This window comes from Rhododendron vialii, chromosome 2a (assembly GCF_030253575.1).
Source record: "Rhododendron vialii isolate Sample 1 chromosome 2a, ASM3025357v1".
Taxonomy (NCBI): Eukaryota; Viridiplantae; Streptophyta; class Magnoliopsida; order Ericales; family Ericaceae; genus Rhododendron; species Rhododendron vialii.
The window spans coordinates 31,200,128-31,214,611 of record NC_080558.1 but is presented as its reverse complement, the minus strand read 5'-3'; the positions used below and the strand labels follow the sequence as shown (position 1 = coordinate 31,214,611).

The following is a 14,484-nucleotide window of genomic DNA, read 5'->3' as shown; positions in this document are numbered from 1 at the left end:
CTGTTTTAGCCTTATTCAATTACTGCAGCCTTTTTCACCCTTAATCAAATTCTTCAGCTTTTTTAGCCATGTTCAATGCATTCAGCCTTAATCAATTCCTACAGTTTTTTTTAGCCTTATTCAAATCGTTGAGCTTTTTTCAGTTTCATTCAATGGGTTTAGTCTTTTCAGTTGCAGACTTTTCGATTCTTTCAGCTTTTTCAGCCATCATCAATTCATACAACCTTTTTCAGCATTAAAAAATTTGTACAAACTTTTTTAACCATCTTTGTTTTATTTGTCATTTTATACAGCTTTATCCATGTAGACTGTATTAAGCTTTTATACAGCCTTATTAATATATAACTTTTTATGGTCCCCTACTGGCTCTTGTCTTATTGGATCCTATTGAGAGTATGATCTAGGTATTGGCCAAAGCATTTGACTATAAATTATTTTTCAACTTCTACATTTCTATGTAATAATCCTCACTCGTGAGATAGTTCTATCATATGGCAAACAGAGGAGCAAGTTCCAGGGTCTGAATACTTCCCAAGTTCAAGGATCCATATTAGAAAGAAAATAAAAACCAGCCCAAAAGATTATTATGTTGGTCTTCGACAAGAATGGAAATTTAGGGTTGAAGAGCAGGAGGGATTGGTTAATGATTTACATAACATGGGAGTCAGAATTCCACATCGTCGATCTCTAGAGATGCCAACAACAAATAAGTGAGAATATGAAGCAGCCGTGTCCCTAATCAAAGAGGAGAATAATAGAATGCTGATGCGCAGGAGTAGATATTTCATGCTTCAGTTAGCAACAGAGATGGCTGAGGCAAATCAGCGAGAACTAACGGAAAATGAACGTAACATCACTTTGAATAATGAGAAATATCTATCTAACTATACTATGTCTAATGAGGACATGTAGATCTCTCATTATTAGTTCTGTGTTAGGTATTGGAAGTTATGTATTGGATATGCATTAAGTATGTTAAGTAATTTGTCCTTTTTATGTTAAGTATGAACTATTGATGTATTAGTTTATGTCAAGTATATTAATGTTGTTGTAATTCCATCAATGCAGATAATAAATATCACTTAAATTCAGTTATTTTTGTATCGTCATGGAAAAATATAATTTACTAATCACTCTCAATGGCTTGATAAGAAAAAACATGAATTGAAAAGTAGTTGCAATAGTTACATCAAGATGATACTACAACAAAATAAAAGCTCCAATTATGACACTAAGATACAATACGAAATGGATGACAGAATTAAAGAAGCTTAGAGTTACAATGGTTGTTGATCTTCTAATGATCCCACATTCATGGTTCTTGATCTTCGTCTGACATCTCGATGTCGGATTGAACATTTTCGTTCGTACTAGCCTCCATATAAAAACGAGCTTCACCCATTAATCCTTCATGTCTTCGTTCATTTGCTAAGAATCGATAGTGATGTTGTTGCAAATGCATTTGCATGCCGTTCACTCCTTCACGAAAACGATGCAAGGCTCTTTGCAACAACTGAGGAGTATCAATTGGCATGTCAACTACTTGACAACGTGGAATTGGAATGTTGAAAGTCCGGCAGTCGAATTTTAGAACTTCATATTGTTCAAGTCGGCATTGATACTCACGTTGCATTTCTCTAAAGACAATGGGTGTGTATCGCATGTTTAGGTTCAAAGGGTATTCAAAATCGTCATCAAGGTGCCAATGACGACCCATTGCTTGAAATATATCACGCACTATGTACCTCATAGCTAGCTATATGCCATACAATGAAAAGATGAAGTTGCAAGACTGGTTCTTGTATCTCCTTTTTATACACATAAAATTGAAATAAATTTTGTCCATATTTGTTGGGAAATTATTGGAATCCAATACTCCTGCAATAGATGCCAAGATGTAGACCACACAATGACATTAATTTCTGACCAATCAATGCAAACCCGTGATTAGCTTCACATTTCTGCAATACACTGTTCAATGGTCTGTTTTCACAGTTGAAATGCATTATTTCAATTACATTATTTATTGTCTTTTTGTCACATTTGAAATGTATTGTTCAAAATATTAACCTTTCACTCCACATTGTAATGATTTTGCTACGCATCGTGTATGTTTGTTTTGCTACTGAAAAATTCTAATTATCACTTGTTAAATATAGTTAACTTTCACTACAAGAAATCATGCTTTTTGCGAGGAAATTTTTAGCGAGGACATCAATTTCCTCGCTAAAGGAAGGGTATTGGCGAGGAAATTACTGTTTCCTCACTAACGGTCACTGGCGGTGCATCAGTGGTGTTTTATTGCGAGGAAGACATATTTTCCTCGCTATTTCCTTGTAGCCAAAGAGTATTTGCAACAAATTTTCAAAATTCCTCGCTGTTGCCACCGAAAACACAGTGGGAATTTCTTATCCAGGCGGGAAAAATGAATTTGCGAGGAAAAACAAAAAATTGTCGCCAAAAGGCTGTAGTGATTTTTTTTGTCAAACTTATTTAGACGCTAAAGTTGTAAACATTTTGCGAGGAATTAAGTTTCACGCAAAAATGTTGGTTATTTGCGAGGAAATAATGAATTGGTCGCTAAAAGCCTCTACTTACTTTTTGTGAGGAATTGTGTTCCTCGCAAAAAAATGTTGATTATTTGCGAGGAAATTGTAAATTTCTCGCTATAAGCCTATACTTCCTTTTTTTTGGCTATTTTAGTATGCCCAAACAGTTAAAAGCATTTTGCGAGGAATCGTCGTTGCTGCAAAAAGAAATTAATGCGTCCAAGAAAATTAAAGTCCTATAGTGCACCACATGAGGCCTTTTATTACAATCAGAATCGTCTATTTTTTACGTAATATGGACAAAATCACTTTTGTACCAAGAATGAAGTTGAGCGCGTATCGTTAGACACTTGATCGGACATAAAAATTTCATTTTATTGATGAATTTGCATACCGATGAAGGGGTTTTCTAAACCCGATCGAGCCAAAAATTCACGTTAATGATTTAATCGACAAGCTGAAGGAAATCAACGGTATCGATTGTCATGGTTGTGTTGTAGTTGTGTGGCTACTGTACATTCACCTACAGCAAATGACTTAGTTTACTATTAAGTAAGTTGAACATATAGATTCTAAAGGTCATTGATGAGTCTATTCTTATAATGGGCGATCTAAATCGTTAGAATGTCATATTTTACCATGTCAATCAGTGTCACCTAAATCGGAGATCATCAGATATCAACAACTACTTGATCGGAAGACATTTAATGTGTTCGGAGGTATTAAAGTCTCATAATGTACCACCCGAAAACCACTTGAGGTGTTTATTCATGATCAAAACCGTCTATCTGTTGTACCTTGTAGAGTAGATCATTCCTATCGAAAATGACGTTTAACGAACACCCGTAACCACCTCATTGGAATAGTTTAGTCATGCCAATTAGACTCATCTAATTTTTTTTATTATATAAAAGTATTTCGATGAGGTAGTTGGTAACGTCCGATCAATTTGAACTTTCGCGTGGAGATTCAATTTGACGTGTCTTGCAAGATGAATGGTTCGGATAATCGAGTAGAAATCCAGACGCGACACACTAACTGCACCGTTCCTGATAAAAAAAAAAACTAATTGCACCGTTTAGAGAACCGGCACCGTTTCATGTGTTAGTATTTCCTTTCCCCTCTTTGCTTCCACTGCGGTGAATTAATTGCAAATAGAATATGACACCGTTTAATAAAGACCCACTATTTCCCCTTCCACAACACACTTCAATCTCCCGCTACCTAGGGCTGGAAAATTTTCAAGCCTGGCGCTAGAAAATTTTCCCCTCCCTTCCCATCTCCCGCCATACCTACCTAGGGCTTATCGATCTGCTGCCTTTCTAGGGACCTGGAACATAGTGTAAGCCACCTCTCTCTCTCTCTCTCTCTCTCTCTCTCTCTCTCTCTCTCTCTCTCTCGATATACCCCTTATTTCATTGTTTGCATCTCTGTGTTTTACAATATATACTCACCCATTAGCTGAATTGTTTTGTTTCTTTTTCTTAAAATACGTTTTCTACAAATTAACGAAATCTAGTAAATTAATACTTCATCGTCTTGGTTTTTGTTAGTTGATAGCAAAGAAAAGGCAAAAATACATGACTGGTAACACACTCTCTCTCTCTCTAGATCTCCCCGTCATTTAGTTCATAGTAGGCCCTAATTAGAGTCCTCATTATAATCTTGCTTTAGGTATTCAATTTAATTTTGGGCTTTTGACACCTGTTACCCATTAATTTATAGCTCTAATTGGCAATTGGTTCTGTAAAATAAAAGGAAACATGCTAGTAGGACAAAAATCCTAGTAGTTCATAGCAGTTTGGTTGGGTTTTCGTGAGCTTTTGGTTATGAATTTGGTTCTTTTTTTGGCTAGTAGGTTGCTGTGGTTGACTATCTTTTTGGTGGTTTTGTTTACCATTCTTGCTGCCTTTGTTTTTTTTATGCCTATCTCGTACTGCTGTATTTATTTTGGGGTGTTGCTAGTTTGCTGGATTAGGTGTGGTGTTTCGGCGCTAGCAGGTTGAAGTTTTTTTGTGGCATTTGTTGTTCCAACTACTTTGAGGTTGTTGTCTTTTTTCTCTGATATTTAGGTGCCGCTGCTCATGATTTATAGTTCTTCTCAGGAATCAGTCACTTGGTTGGTGTCATGATTTATAGTTCTTCTCATGATTTATAGCTCTTCAAGAGTTAGCCACCCATTGGATAAGCATGTTGTTTAGTCTCACTTAAAATATTCAAATGTATTTCAACCTTTTTTTACTTCCTTTTATGCTACACTTCTTGTCAGGTTGTTTTAACAAGCTATATTAATCAGAGTGCGAGGTTTTTTTTTTCCTTCCCATTTTTTTAATGAAGTTAATGTTTGTTCAATTCATGCTTAAATGAAGTTAATGCTCGTTCAATTCATGCTTGATGATTGGTATTTGCTAATTTATTTTGTTGTCCTATAGATAAGAAAAATGTCTGCTAGAGGTCGAGGACGAGGAGGTCGTGGAATGACACCTCACAGAGTGACTGCTAGAGCAGTGCTTACTCCTACCGTGTCATCCATGCCAAGTAATGATCTAGCCCAAAACTCATCTCTTGCTCCACACATATCTGAGTTTGCGCAACCAAATGTATCATTGACACCTGGTACATGTTTTAACACCACCACTATGATTGCAAGGATTTTTAGCTGAGTTTCTGAGAATCTATGTTCCATTTTTTCAGCAGATGCATCTGTAACAAAGAATGTACATGGAAAAACTAAAAGTTTAGCGCTAGCCAAGATTCGAGGGCATGGAGAGAAGGTGAAATTGGGCTTTTCTAGAATACTTGGACAACCATCCAGTGAAAACGATAATGACTTGACTAGGTTCACCACAGAGATAGGTGTTATTGTTCTGCAATTTGCTCCTTTATAGGCAAAAGTTGGGAGAAGGTGTCCCGAGATGCAATGGATATCTGTATTGTGCACATTTGAGTAAGTATTAGTAACATGACCTTGTTATTTGTCGGAGTAGTATGTTATAACATTTGTTGGGAGTTTTGTTGGCCTTTTCATATGAAATTGAGAATAATTGGATACTAGTTGAGTGAGTATGTAATAATATTCTGATGCAGTTTTGAGTCTAAGTTGACATCTAAGTTGCTATCTTCATGTATGCAATTGACTGGATGAATTTGTGAGATATGTAGGAAAATTTTGATCTTCCTGAAGCAACTTATGTAGACAAAGCTATATTGCGAGCTATGGGTAAGTGGTATTGTGACATGCGATCCCGTCTCAAGAAGAAATTTGAGAATGGAGACGTCAATTGCCCTACAGATATAGAGGAGGTAGATTGGGCATATTTGTCTTACTTATGGAAAGACTCCGATTATGAGGTATGTGGTAAATTGGTAGTTGGAATGATTCTCTATAGTTAGGTACTGGTAATATCTTCCTGCCTCAAACTCTTGTTACAAATTCTAATATGTAGCATGACTTTCTTTATCATATAGACGTTGTGATACTCCTAATTGGTTAGTGAAAATGCAGGAAAAGTGTAGCAAGTATAAGGATAATTGAAAAAAACCTAGGATTCACCACGTCGCTGGAATGATTCTCTATCATTTCAGCAATTATAGAGGTGTTTTTCTGCCTTGATAGAACATTTCCAGCAACTAGTTTATGCTTTAAATATGCAGAAACTAAGACACAATTGTTAAACTTACGTTCTTGAATACTGAAATTGAATTTTAGTTGCAAAGAATATGGTATAAATGCTGAAAGTGTGAAAGTTAGAATTTTTTTGGGTGGGCAAAGTTGCACTTTTTATGGCTTTAGCTCTTCCTTGTTGAGCAATTGAGGTCGCTCAATCAGTCTTTACAACTTTTTCGCAAAAAGAATTTGGGTGTTGGGAAATCGAAGGTATATGGCTGGAGATACACTTATGCATTGGTTAAATGGTTTTCACTTGTTGAGTGGTAGCACAACATTACTTTCCATATCTCAACTTGTTTCACTGAATCACTCCTTGATCCCTATGAAGTGGTTTAGTCAACCACCGTCAGTTTAAAGCAATTGTACCAGTGAAAACTAATATCTGAAACTCAGTGTGCTTGTGTTCCTTTGCGTGTATTTCCTAGCTCATCAAGTAATTTAAGCCTTAAATATGCTAAATCTCAAACTTAGTTGTTAAACTTATGTTTCTGGACTGTTGTTAATAGACGGGTTTTAGAGATAGTTAGTGTTATCCATTTAAGGACTCTATTGCTGCTTGATTTCTCTTGGTTAAGTCATAATCTATGCGCTAAGCTACTTGGGATATTCATGTTTAGTAGTGATGACATATTGGTTTGTAAAGCTTTTTATTGTGTTACATGCCGATTGCTCAACAATCGATGGTGATCATTTGATGGATGAAAATACAATATAGTTGTAGATATGAGATGAATGATGTTTTGGAAGACAAAACTGCCTTTTGTCTTATTTTCAGGTACTTCTATATGGAAGAAGGATGTCTTTAGTTTTTGGAAGAAGGATTGTCGTTTTTGCCTTTGATACTTGATGTTATGTTCGGGGGTTTTGGCTTTTGTTTTGGTTATTGAAGAAGATTAAGGTTAAGATACCATAGTTTGACTTATGTGAACTAGTTTTAAGTTAATGTTATGCTATTGCCTCAGTTTGATGAACTATACCTTTGAAATCATGACGGGAAGCAAAAAGAAAACATCAAGCAACTGCTATTTTTGTGAGATGATTTAGTTTGCAGTAAAAAGAAATTTTTTTGCCAAAAAAATTCCTCGCTATAAGAAATTTCATTTTTGCGAGGGGTAAGTTTCCTTGCAAAAAGCATTCACTAGTTTGTCAATAGAAATCGTCTTTGGCGAGGTATTTCTTCCTCGCTAAAAGAAATCACTTTTTGCGACGAAAAGTTTCCTTGCAAAAATCCAACCCTATTTTGGCAAAAGAAATAGTCTTTTGCGAGGAACCTATTCCTCGCCAAAAGATTTTTTGTTCTAGCGAGAAAATACTTTGTCACCAATGAGAGATTTTTTGCAAGGAACGGTATACCTTTGGCGACTAATTTGTTTAATATTAGCGTCCAATTATTTTCCTTGCTAAACGGTGTACTCAATTGCAACAAAGCTAAGTTCTCGCAAAAGACACTTTTTTGCGAGGGGAAAAAATTTCCTCGCAAAAGGCTTTTGGCGAGGAATAAAACGGATTTTGCAAGGAATTATAGTCCTCGCAAAAAGCCTGATTTCTTGTAGTGTTTCTCTAATTTATTTCGAAAACCTCATTACAATGTTAACTTCCTTCCATGATGTGGTACTGATTTTGTTATTTTATATGGCAATTTAACAATTGAACACTTAAGCGCTACAAAAACTAATAACCATCATAACTTCGCATTACATAGCTCTAACAACAATACTTATCCTCAACTTCCATGAAAGAAAATAAAAACTGAACATTACAAGTTACAGATCCATTTTAGCAATTGAAAAGTCAAACAGATGCATAGTTTTAAACATTACAAGTTACATATTTGCTACTGAAGATGATGCTTCTCTCCTCTTTGAACATTTTCGCTTGTTATGCCCATCTCCACCAGACAAGGTACAAGACTGTTTGTGTAATGGTTGCGCCTCAAGCCAGTCGTCCATCATATCCATCTCATTTCGAAATCGATTTACTTGTGGACATCCTCGACCCCTAAGACGTTCTTCATCAGGATGAATTATTGGCCCATCGTAGGAAGGCCAATACGGTTTGTCACGCAATAGTATGAACTTTTCAGAGCTATATATGGCTATGTTTGAGTCACGCCTCCAAACATTGCCTATGAATCGTGTAGGGTCCATGGCCATTCTGTTACACACTGCAATCACATGTGAGCACGGCATCCTCCATTGTTGCATCTTGTTGCAAGTACATGTCTGGTCATTGAAGTGTACTGTGTGCCTGTGATTTCCTTTATATGGGCTAGTTGGATTCATTGGAGTTCGCACCTCATAGATTCCCGTCTCTCTGTCAAACTCAATCACTCCATGCCTTCTTGCTCTCATCCTCCATTCATCGTACTTTTTCGTTGCGAATTTGCTAAATGTTTGTTTTACTTGATTCGATCCCCTCCCTTGCTTTGACGGCATAGTCGTTGAAATACGTAACACACTTATAGAATGTAGTCCTAATTGTGGCCACTATGAAGAGTTGTCTGGCTTCCTTAAGGACCCCATTAAAGCTCTTAGATAGATTTGTAGTACGTGATCCGTATCGCCTACCCCCATCGTGTGCATAGGACCACTTACGCAGGGGTAGCTCCTCAAGATCCTTATTTACTGCACCGTCGGAAAACCTTTAAAGTTTTTGTAGCTCAATCTCAAACTTCCGAATCACAGGCTGCTAATTTGACTTGGTCGCCCACAATTTTATTTTACCTCTGTATGTAGTTTACCCCCAAGTGGCGGGTGCAGTATCTATGGTACGCCGCAAGGGTCTCCATTGTGGAGCACCTTTGAGATATGAAAGAAGGCCTGAGTGCCTGTCTGAAATGAGACACAAGCCTTGACATTGAGTAACATAAAACCTTATGCAATCGAGGAACCACCCCCAATTTTCCTTGTTCTGCTTCTTGACGACGGCGAATGCAATAGGGAAGATTAGATTCTCAGCATTGTGGGCAGCGTGCCCTTTGGAATTTCCGGATTCCAAAATGCAACGGGCCCAGATCGAGGGAGCGCGAGCGAGGAAGCAAGCGCTCGCAAAATACAGAGTCGCCACTCGGGTTTGAAGGTCCGACACCCAAGGAACCGTATTTCGAAGCACTTGCCGCGCTGATTGATTTGAAAAAATTTAAGGAACCAGTCCGTCATAACCATATCTGGGTTCGGGAGCTAGGTTACGAGAGGGGAAGGGTTTTATGGCACCCCTCTCGCCCAATCCGGAGATCGGTCTCTACTTAGGCACTTGCGAAAAAGAGTTTGTTTGCGATTCTGTTTCATTAATCAATTTTTAGCCAAGTAGGGCGGGGGAACAGTTTATCGAGGTTTTTAATACTGTAACACGTTTTGCAGGATGTGATAGATATGCCGTGGATGAGCGAGATAACAAGTAATAAATGGAATGAAGTTCAAAACATCGATCAAACATCAGGACAGTGCTGTGTATGACTTTGGCACGAACAAACGGCCAGCTTGCATGCGAGAATCCATCTGCATGCAAGCACACCGTCGCGCGACAATTCCATACACTCGCGCGAGTGTTGATGTCCCACCAATAGTTTGAATTTTACCCCCTTCTGGGCTCTGGAAGGACCAGTGCTCACCCAGGTGCAAGCCAAGCAGTTTATATGAACTTGAAAGTAAATAATATTACAACAGATGGAAATATTTTAGAAACACAACCCCTAAACAGTGGGGGCGACTAAACTGAGGCCAAGGCCAAGCTGCTCATGCAAGGGCAGTCCCTGGAAATTAGAGAACCATCGCGCGAGGGAGTGAGACACGCGTGCGATTGTTCTGACTGGACTTCCAGGAATTGCTTCGCATGCTTAGGGCTCTGAGACATGTTCAAGAGCATCCCAAGAGCATTCTGAACCAAGTGAAGTTGTAAACTAAGCTAAACTATGATTTTTAACATGCAAAGCAGTGAGCTAATACTTCAAGAAAAATGATTTGAAAGTGACTATGAACGTGACAATAAACTTAAAGACCAGCATCCCTTCCCCACGTGGTCCAATCTCGTGCAGACAGAACTGTCGCGCGAGTGAGCGGGACCATCGCGCGAGGGAGTGCTGGGCAACGGCTCTTGAAACCTTGCTAGCTTTAGGGCCAGAATTGGTATTAATTACCAGCCTTGACCCTGCCAGCTCCCCTCAGGGGTTCGAACAATAAGCAGAAAGGTATTATACCTTTGCTTGAGTGTCTTGGAGATGGCTTGAATGAAGTGGTGAGGCTTGGATAGTGATTATGTGGGAGTGAGTGCAATATGGGGTGCTTGTGTTTAAACTTTTTCCTTCTTCTTTCTTGAGGAAATATTGGTAACCTTTTAAAATGAAGCATGGGGGGGGGGGTGGTACTTATAGAAGGAGAAGTTGGTTGGTGGCTAGGCAAGGCCATGCAACCAGCCAACAAGACTGGTCACAATTGCTTGGTGGAGAAGTGGGGTGGCAAAGGTGATGGGAGAATGGGGTAGAGGTGGTGCAAGGGGAGCCCCCCAGAACGCTGTTCAGTCGATGCAACGGGGTCACATAGGCCTGTAGCCCTCTGATCACCACGCAATCCGGGTGAAAATGACAGGTGTTGACCATCGCGCGAGACAGTGAGACAATCGCGCGAGTGTCAAGCTAAACCCCGCAAGGGTCAATAGTCAAAACCTTGACTTTGACCACCACCTGGCAAGCAAAGCATCGCGCGAGGGTTCCAGTGCATCGCGCGACTGTAAAACCTGAGGCCCAGGTTTGGATTCAAGGGTTTTCAGGCTAAGGATGGGTTCCACACACGCCAAACTCAAGCCATTCCATGTTCTCAAGACTGTTTTTGACCTGATTCATCATCGAGGAAACAAAAAACCGAAAAACGAAGTAAAACGATCGGGAAATCAGATTGGGGTGTCTATAGTAGTCCCTCTTTGACGGCACGCGGAGCACCATTGGCTGGTACGGGTAACGTCAAAGATTTCTAGACACCCATCCAATTCACCCAAAAGCCGATTCGAACGAGAAATGCAAGTAAGTATATACAAATACCATGCACCAATGGATCGGTGAGCAGATTGATTTGCTGATCCGAATTTGGACGGATAGATTGTCACTGATCCGAAATTGGACGGATAGATTGTCACTGATCCGAAATTGGACGGATGGATCGTCGCTGATTGAAAATCGAATGGATGGATCGTCGCTGATTGAAATCGGACGGATGGATCGTCGCTGATTGATAATCGGACGGACGGATTGTCGCTGATTGATAATCGGACGGATGGATCGTCGCTGATTGAAATTGGACGGATGGATCGTCGCTGATTGATAATCGGACGGATGGATCGTCGCTGATTGAAATGGGACGGATGGATCGTCGCTGATTGATAATCGGACGGAAGGATCGTCGCTGATTGAAAATCGGACGGATGGATCGTCGCTGATTGAAATTGGATGGAAGGATCATCGCTGATTGATAATCGGACGGACGGATCGTCGCTGATTGATAATCTGACGGATGGATCGTCGCTGATTGAAATGGGACGGATGGATCGTCGCTGATTGATAATCGGACGGATGGATCGTCGCTGATTGATAATCGGACGGATGGATCGTCGCTGATTGAAATGGGACGGATGGATCGTCGCTGATTGAAATGGGACGGATGGATCGTCGCTGATTGATAATCGGACGGATGGATCGTTGCTGATTGAAATCAGACGGATGGATCGTTGCTGATTGATAATCGGACGAATGGATCGTCGCTGATTGAAAATCGGACGGATGGTTCGTCGCTAATTGAAATGGGACGGATGGATTGTCGCTGATTGATAATCCGACGGATGGATCGTCGCTGATTGAAATGGGACGGATGGATCGTCGCTGATTGATAATCGGACGGATGGATCGTCGCTGATTGAAATGGGACGGATGGATCGTCGCTGATTGAAAATCAGACGGATGGATCGTCGCTGATTGATAATCGGACGGATGGATCGTCGCTGATTGAAATGGGACGGATGGATCGTCGCTGATTGATAATCGGACGGATGGATCGTCGCTGATTGATAATCGGACGGATGGATCGTCGCTGATTGAAATGGGACGGATGGATCGTCGCTGATTGATAATCGGACGGATGGATCGTCGCTGATGGATAAATCGGACGGATGGATCGTCGCTGATTGATAAATCGAACGGATGGATCGTCGCTGATTGAAATAAAGGACATCTCGAAACGATCCTAAAATCAATTGCAAGGCTCAAGCAAAACTTCCTGGGCCATCATTAAAGCAATACACATGATCGGGCCTGAACCAGAGGCTAAACTTTAATGAGCGGTCTAGTTGGACAATCGCGCGACGAAGCCATACCATCGCGCGATGGTTTGCTGTTAGGGCTTGGGTCTGAAACCAGCCCAGACCCGACCCATGGCTGCCTTCTCCCTTTTAAATGACGGGGACATTCTGAAACCGCCCATAGCAATTTCGAACTCCCCCTAACACCATTCTCTCTCAAACTTCTCCTCTCTAAACCCTTGATTTCGTCCAAAAACCAAGTAAACCCACACGCGTACCATCATCCATGGCTGACCACGGCATTAATCGGGGTAGCGGGGAAGTAGTTGATCGTTCGGAGAACGAGGGAAGACCAATGGTGGTCGAAACAGAGGATCGGTCGCCAGCGGGGGCTGTTGTTGATACCAGTACAGAGGTAACGAGCGGCGGCGATGGCGAACAGGGCCGCATGCAGGAGACTGGTAGCGAAGGCGATCATCGCGCAACGCAGTCAGACCGTCGCGCGACAGATGAGGCCGGGGCCGTGAGGGCTGGAGTCGTGCAACTGGACCCGAGCGAGGCCGTGAGTGGCTCGGTAGTAGTTGGTGGCAGTTCCGAGGGTGTAGGCAGTGGAGGCACCGAGGATGGTGGTGCCGGGCCAAGCAAGACTCCGTTGAGGGACCCGGCAAAAGGCAAGGGTGTGGCGAGCGAGGAAGAGGACACCGCAGAAGTTCCGGAGGAAGAGGTACTGTTTCGGCCAGGAGCGACGTCATCGGGCCACAGACCCATCACAAGACAGGATCTCGCAGAGTTCTTGAGCTAGGAGAGACTGGCCAGGCTCCTCGAGGAGGATACCATGATTGGGGCCGCTGTTTTGGAGGCTCGAGAGGAGCGAGAGCGGGTGATAGCAGCCTCAAAGGCCGCAGCGAGGGCCGAGAGGGCAAGAGCCGCCGAGGAGGAGGTACTGAGGGACGCAGAGACTGAGGAGAGGATTGGGGCCAGGGCACATGGGCCCAGGGTGACAGCGGTGTCTGAGGCGGAGGGTTTGACTCGCGCTCCGTTTTCAGTAGAAGGATACAGGCCACCGATTCCACACTTGTTTGTACCATCGGGTCTTGCGGCTTACAGGCCACGGCAGGCGGAGTACGACCCCGAGCTCGTTCTTAGAGACCCTGATACCCACATTTCGAGCAGCTGGGCTGAGGTAAATTTCTAAGAATCCCTCATTTCCTTTTGTGATTGCAAATTTAATACGATGCATGTGCTTAAATACCGAGAAACGTGGTGTAATCCTTTGAAGTAGATTCGAATAGTGATACTATAGTTTCACGTTGAATGCCATGTGAGAGACATAATAACTTGAACCAACCATCTACTGTCAGGTTACATTGATTACCTAGAACTTGAGAATGAAAGCTATACATGCTGATATATCTTTTGTTGCTTATTTCCATGTCTAACGCAGGAGAGAGCAAGACAGAGAGACATTCGAGGTTTTGGGGGTGCCTGCAGCTCCTTGGCGTTGTACCAGGGTTTGCCCGAGAGGGTGAGGCAGTTGGTGGATGAGGCAGGCTTCGGGGAGTTCATATAGACTCTTACCTCGGCCAGAAATGACCATGCGGTCTTGGTTGCACTTGCAGAGAGGTGGAGGGATACCACCAACACCTTCCACCTACCGCTTGGGGAGATGACGGTGACGCCTACTGACTTTGCGGCGATCACCGGTTTGAGGGTTGGAGGTGACCCTATCCCGTTTGATTCGGGCATTCAGGAGGACGAGGCGGCCCTGGAATGGTTCTTGGGAGAGGTGCCTAAGGTCGAGGAAGGGATGGCAAGATACGGACAGTTCACCCGGTACCTCGCGAAGGAGGTAACAACCGAGCAGGAGGCGGAGCAGATGGCCCGGGCGTACTTGTTGTACCTCTTTGGTACTACCTTGTACCCGAATAGGCGTAGCAAGGTTCACCTATCGTACTTGCCTGCACTGAGAGACCTGAGGATAGC

General features: G+C 41.9%; 2 protein-coding genes across 4 annotated transcripts; one reads left to right on the top strand and one right to left on the bottom strand.

Moving 5' to 3' along the window:
- Window positions 1-3,680: 3,680 nt before the first annotated feature.
- On the top strand, window positions 3,681-6,705 carry LOC131316057 (uncharacterized). 3 transcript variants are annotated; one of them, XR_009196990.1, is made up of 5 exons: window positions 3,681-3,891; window positions 4,528-4,593; window positions 4,982-5,165; window positions 5,244-5,496; window positions 5,712-6,133. XR_009196990.1 is itself a non-coding variant. In XM_058345327.1 (3 exons), the coding sequence occupies exons 2-3, from the start codon at window positions 4,991-4,993 to the stop codon at window positions 5,435-5,437; spliced, it is 369 nt and encodes a 122-aa protein (XP_058201310.1). In that variant the 5' UTR covers window positions 3,682-3,891; window positions 4,982-4,990; the 3' UTR covers window positions 5,438-6,705. The 3 variants fall into 3 exon arrangements, 1 of the variants encoding a protein (XP_058201310.1); XR_009196989.1 differs by lacking the exon at window positions 4,528-4,593 and having other exon boundaries at window positions 3,683-3,891; window positions 5,712-6,131; XM_058345327.1 differs by lacking the exon at window positions 4,528-4,593 and having other exon boundaries at window positions 3,682-3,891; window positions 5,244-6,705.
- Window positions 6,706-8,042: 1,337 nt separating this feature from the next.
- On the bottom strand, window positions 8,043-8,570 carry LOC131317423 (uncharacterized). Its single transcript, XM_058346979.1, has one exon. The coding sequence runs from the start codon at window positions 8,568-8,570 to the stop codon at window positions 8,043-8,045; it is 528 nt and encodes a 175-aa protein (XP_058202962.1).
- Between the last annotated feature and the right edge of the window lie 5,914 nt (window positions 8,571-14,484).